Raw genomic sequence first — 6819 nt, forward strand, 5'->3', positions numbered from 1 at the left:
TGATCAAATTGATATTTTATATTATTAGATAGTGAAATTGAAACGTAATAACAAGATAGAAGACTAATTGTCAATTTATTTTATTAGATAAACAAATTAAAACTTAAAAATAAGATAAAGTATCAAAACATTGTTTTAACCTAAAAAGTATATCAAATAAATAAAGGGTAACAAATCACTAGGTTACTCCAACTATTATATTTGTGCATAACAATATAGTACCTCGTCTATGGTTCTTTAGGAGTAAGATCGTAAGTTTACCTTTGATGACTTGTTTCTCGAGATTTTCTTTCCACATGGTGAAAATGATTTTGTGTATCCCACTTGACTTTTTTCCATCTTATTTTCTTTAGTAACCGAACAACATAACATATAAATTCATCCATTTTCTCATCTATCCATTTCTTCCCCTCATTTTCAATAAAAACCAAATAGATGATAAAAGTTGACATACACAAATCTTTCTACTTCAACCACTTTTACATTTCAATCAAAGACCAATAGTTGAACCAATATTACAATCCTGAATTTAATTATGCATCAATCTTTGCCATACAATCAGCCAAAGAGTTAACTTCCCTAGGGATAAAACTAACTTGGACCACCTAGCTTCAAGCAAGTAACTCACAAATATGTACAACCTCCGGATAATCACACTCTAGTGTATAATAACGGATCAGGGTTTAGTAACACTTAACTTAAACTGCAGGAAGAGAAGCAATTTGCAAATGCATTTCTTTACTCTATCCAATTGAACATGCATTATTAAAGGGTTTACTATCCTTACTTTAATTATTCCATTTTTCATGGTTCTGAACCAGAGTAAAAATAATTCAACCACAATGAGCAGATTAAGAGACAATGCTATTTGATGTTGAGGGTGTGTGCATACCCTGGAATTTTTTGAAAAAATATCTATATAAATATGGAGAGAAAATGTATATATTGAAAAGTATGAGTTCCATATATTATTATTGTGTTATCCATCATTCATATTTAATCATCATTCGCTATTAAAATAAAGTAATTTAGATGAATGGTAAATTATATAGTAACTATACATAAATATTTAAAATTTGCATGACATGTGAAAAACTATGTTATCTATCATCCATATGTAATTATACAAGCCCAATTTTTTTTTGTAAATGACATGACATTGTGAAAAACAAATAGTCATACTCTTTTATAATATTATCAATATGCAACTGAAGGAACTTCGTGATCTGATATCCGAGACAAATACTCAATTGTTTCTTTGTATATCTTGTTCGAGTCTAGCTAAATTTTTCTCTAATTTTGATATGGCTAAATTGATTGAATTTTTATAGTTTTATCCACGTGATTTTATTTTTCAACTAATTTGATGATGTTTGATAATCAACTTAAGACTTATATCATTGATATATATATAATTAGGTTGAAAGTGAAAGACACATTTACCCATTAGTTTATCTTTTTAGAAGTTGTAATAAGTTTTTTCAATTATGTAAAATAGGTTACATAATTGAATAAAAGATGCATGAATAAATGATTCTGTAGTGACTTATATTTAGTGAAAAATGTTAAACAATATTTATAACTATTGACAATTCAATGATTTCAAATCATGAAATCACACAAAGAAATATATTTTACTTAATTAAATATATTTTAATTTTGTAATTTGAACATTAATATTTTCATCATTTTATAATTAATGATATTTATTATTTTAATTTTTAAAATATATTGTACACCCTGACAGATTCTAATTTAAGATATTACTCCCTTATCCTATTTTAATTATCACCTTAGCATTTTTAAGTTTTTTTCATATTGCTTGACATTTTAGGAAATCAAGATGTATAAATTGTTTTTCCTTCCTTTTTCCGCTTATTGCATTAAATAAAGAGTAGTAATTGTGAGTATAATTTGTTGGGAATAATTTAGTCAAAATACATTATTTTACATCCCCAACTAACATATTCAATGATGGCCTTAATCTCTGTATTTGTTATGTTAAAATCACACTTAAAATAAGACATGATAGTATTAACATGAATGAAAGGATAATGGGAAGGACTCCTCCATAATATGATGGTAGAAAAAGTTCCCAAATATTTAAAATTGAAAGAACGGTACATACTGAGCTAAAACCAATTCTGGCTGAGATTCAAGTCCCATGATGCCATAACTGACTTTGAACAAGCAGTTGCAAATGAATCAAGCTCAACAATCAGTATCTTGATACAAATGAAATGACCTTTGTTCACATAACAATAACATAATAGGCCACAAGAAAAGGAAAAGGGCCAGGGGAATGGAGTGGATGAAGTTTTCACATATACAATCCTTCTGGCACCCCTTCTTTCTTTTTAAACATCACTTTATCCTTTGCCTTCTTAAAATCAGGATGAGTCACCTGAATAACAATAAAAAAGTAAAAGTAAGATGCCATAATAATAACAATAATGTTTTGTTTTAAAGTACTTCAATCTTCAAATGTTATAAGGTGCAGACCAAAAGAGAGTATAAACAACTATGGACAAACAAGCAAAGATCATTCATGTTATTCAGGTGACACAAACTTGAGACTTAACATACCAAACTTTGATACAAACTTATGCTCAAAATACCAATGAAATGCAAAGGTGATTCATATTAACAAAAGCAGGCTTGATGCTTTAATTAAAACAGTTCAATACTTAACCAAATTAATTGATGTTACTTAAATTTTTGCACAGGAATATATTTCTTATGCTCCAAGCATTCAATACCAAAAGAGCATATTTCAATCACTAAAAAACACTCTTTCTTCTTCTTTCTTTGATTTCCACCACCATTTATTATTCTACTTCCTTCTAGCATGCAAACACCCATACGCACACACACTCCACAATCTTTGTAGCATTGCAAAACCCTCCCTTTTACCCTGTGAACTATCATCCTTTTCTGGCCAAAATTCGGAATGTTATACTTGAGAATATTATACTGTGCTGAAGTATCATAAGCTACCAACTTTACCATTCCAAACAGCAAAGGAGGATCATGGTATTGTATAAATGATATAATTATAGAAGAGACTTCTAACCTTCATACGGCGCTCTCGTAAAGCAAGTAAGCCGGCTTCAGTACATATTGCCTTTATATCAGCTCCAGAGAACTCATCCTTAGTCATGACAAATTCTTCTAAATTGACATCGTCAGCCAATGTCATCCTTGATGTGTGGATCTAAATTTCAAAATGAGGTCATTAGTTATATCAATATGATTAAGCAGAATATGCAAGTGAAGAATTCCATATATCACAAAATCAGCAGAAACGGCATTAACTGTGTCATTGTCACAAAATTAGTCGCGCCTACCTGGAATATGCGTCTCCTTGTTTTTATATCAGGAAGAGGAAATTCTATTTTCCTGTCTATTCGACCTGGTCGAAGCAAAGCTGGATCTAGACTTTCAATTCTGTTGGTTGCAAGAATCACTTTTACATCTCCTCTTGAATCAAAACCATCTAACTGGTTCAGCAACTCCAACATGGTCCTCTGAATTTCACGTTCTCCACCTGAGTGAGCATCATACCTGTAAGGCACATTAACAAATAACTCACGCATGTATGAAAAGAAAGGAGGATGAAAATTCTTATCAAGTTGGTGTTCAATGATTACCTCTTTGTACCGACTGCGTCAATTTCATCAATGAAGACAATAGAAGGAGAAAGGTCATCAGCAACTCTGAAAAGTTCCCTCACGAGTTTCGGGCCATCACCCAGGTATTTTTGTATCAGTTCACTACCAACAACTCGTAAGAATGTAGCTGATGTTGAGTTTGCAACAGCCTGAAAGAACACAAGGGTTGTCTTAGACCTAACTGATTGTGATATGTACTTTAAGAGAAATGATAAAACAATTTATAGATGATGATACAGCCAGACATGGGTCAAGCAATGCTTATAACTGCAAAGGACAAACTGCATTCCTGGTAAAATCATATAATATCATCTGTATTAAAAAAGAAAAAGAAAGTAACCCATCCTTTTGTCATTTGCTGTTCTTCAAATGAACAGCTCTGACTTCTGAATACAAAACAGTTATTTCTGATCCAGTTTTGGAGTTAATTCAGTAACACCTACTACCAAGAGAAATGGTTAAACAAATCCGAGATGAGTCTGTCACATACTTCTTCTATATTATTAATATAATATTAGCCTAGTTAGCTGTATGCCCGTGAGTAGATCACCCTCAAAACAGCACAGAAGTATTTCAAAGCTTACACATGCACATACACGGGATATAAACCACTTTGTAACATGAGATCCAATAACAATACTGTCAGAATAGCTCGAGTATTTTATAACATCTTAGATAGTTAGATGATCTTAAGAATATATTGTGGAATCGATAGTGATCAGATTTAGGAAGTAACCTTAAGAGTTACTTCATGATTTTATCATATTCCATTATCGCTTCTCTTATTTAATTCAAGTTAATAGTCTTATATACACTTATGCATTACTGGCTGGGTCTTGTACTAGTAATACAATACTAGCACTTGACCTAATTATTATTAGTAGTCTTATACCCCATAATTCCAACAAATACCATATTAATCACATTTGACAGTAAATCTACAAATACCGCCCTAAAACCATCCATAATTCCAATAAATACAATACCTGTCATATTTGATTGTGCGGATAAACTACCCTGAAACCATGCATTAAACAATTTAAAACCCAACACATGTTCATCTGAACACCAAAAACAATTCCCTTTCAAACATAAAGTATGAAAAGCCAAAAATAAAAAGATTTTTTTTATTGCCCTTCAGTATCTGTAAGCAAAGAAAAGTAGCTAGCAAATAACAAGAGTACTGCAAATACAAATAGCTGCAATAAGAAATGCAAGTAATTGCAAACCTTTGCAAGCAATGTCTTCCCAGTTCCAGGTTCTCCATATAATATGACACCCTTAGGGGGCTTGATACCAATATCTTCATATAGTTCAGGGTGTGTGAGGGGAAGTTCAACTGCTTCCTTAATTTCCTGTATTTGGGCATCTAAACCACCAATGTCAGCATAAGATTCCAAAGGAGCCTTTTCAACCTTCATTACAGAGACCATTGGATCAACTTCATCTTGAAGAAGCCCAACAACAGAGAGAACCTAATAAATAACCATACAGAAAAATCATTACATCTCCTGCATCTAACAAATGAACTATAACAATAAGAGACGAGTAACTTAATTAATTAAACGAACAACAATTCTTTTTTACTTCAGGACCATGCATTCAAAAAAATATCCCAACCACAACTCTTCCCACACTTTTTTCCAGATTCAGGGGTCTACAACTCAGTTATAAGGGTGGTATGGTATAGCACTTGTTTCACATTAAGTTCATCACTTCTTCAATAAGATAGGGTTCACTCTCAATTAAGCTTTCTATAATCTGTATATTATTAGATAATTTTACATAACAATCATTCATGTGCTACATCAAACGATAGGTGCCCACACAACCTTCTATTGATATATAGCCAAAAGTCTTAAGTCTTAAAACCACATACTGTAAATCTTTTTGTCATGTTAACTTCTTTAGTTTATCTCTGCGTAATGTTGAATGCAAACCCAATTGATGTTGTGATCAGTTGTTATAACTTTTATGCAACAAAAGAAACCCTATCCTCATGACACAACAGTTATGCTTTGATTGAGCTGGAAGTGAAATCAATTCAGATAGAAAGGTTTTAATTTTCACTCCTTGTTACATAGAAGAGTCAGCAATTACTCTCAACTCGTTTTGTGGGTTAAACTGTTAAAGTCTAAATGAGTTGCACTCAATCTCAACCATCTTTGCTATAAGAAGCATAGCAAAAACCAACTCACAAACAAATCATAAATTTCTAAAGTAAGAAGATTGCCTATTGCAATTAAACTAACCATCATTCAGGGTTTTAATCTTGGTCCTCCACCTTATAGGCAACAATATGTAGATTTTGGGAGTCAACAAAACCACATCGCAAATGCAACTGTAGCCGCATCGACCGCATTTGCATGTGATTGTCTGAAACGTAAAGGTTTTGGGGATTTCCGAAACCACAATCCCTATTTTTTAGAACCTTACCATCAGCTATGTCAGGTAATTACCCCAATAACTTAAGATTATAATATGCTCCCCGTATCTTAAAACCTAAAAATTAAAAAGCAAATTAATTTTAACAAATTAAGACGAAAATAGAATAAATTGAATACCTTATTATGCATCAAAATAGAACAACCAGGCTCTAATTGATCCTTATCAACAAAAGACAAAATCCCAACATAATATTCAGGCCCCACCGACGAAGAAACAATAGCATGATTCTCATCAATAAGCTCTTCAAGATTTCCAACACTCATCGGTGAGCCTCTAAGATCATCAACCTTAGATCTATCCTCTTCTGCTTTCTCTTCCTGAGGCTTCAGCCGTTCCTGATTCGCTACGAATTCCTCTTCCATCAATAGGTAGTCTTTCACTCTCTCTAGCTTTAGGAGTTTCAGTTTGCATTTTGTCACCGGTGTCACTGTTGGTAACCGCGCCGCCGCGTCGGGACCCTTTTGTTTACGCTGCTTTCGGCCCACTCGAGTAGGTGGAGGCGGTGGGTCGAATTTCTTGTCCTTCTTGTCGCCGCCGTCGGGTTTTCGGTCTCCGCCTTGGCGATTTAAACCACCCGGTGTTCCTTGACCCATGTGTTTTATTTTGAATTCGATGTTTTGGAGTCTCAGAAAAAGAGAGCGAGGTCGATGGAGTCTACTGATAAGAGAAAATATACTATCTAAATAGAAGATATTTTTGG

At 32.9% G+C, this 6819-nt stretch overlaps 1 protein-coding gene across 1 annotated transcript; it reads right to left on the bottom strand.

The window, feature by feature from the left end:
• On the bottom strand, nt 2045–6819 carry LOC109360505 (26S proteasome regulatory subunit 4 homolog A-like). The gene is made up of 6 exons (XM_019605453.1): nt 6236–6819; nt 4901–5146; nt 3651–3820; nt 3348–3564; nt 3074–3214; nt 2045–2404 (listed from the first exon to the last, which is right to left on the bottom strand). The coding sequence occupies exons 1-6, from the start codon at nt 6710–6712 to the stop codon at nt 2321–2323; spliced, it is 1335 nt and encodes a 444-aa protein (XP_019460998.1). The 5' UTR covers nt 6713–6819; the 3' UTR covers nt 2045–2320.

This window comes from Lupinus angustifolius, chromosome LG11 (genome assembly GCF_001865875.1).
Source record: "Lupinus angustifolius cultivar Tanjil chromosome LG11, LupAngTanjil_v1.0, whole genome shotgun sequence".
Taxonomy (NCBI): domain Eukaryota; kingdom Viridiplantae; phylum Streptophyta; class Magnoliopsida; order Fabales; family Fabaceae; genus Lupinus; species Lupinus angustifolius.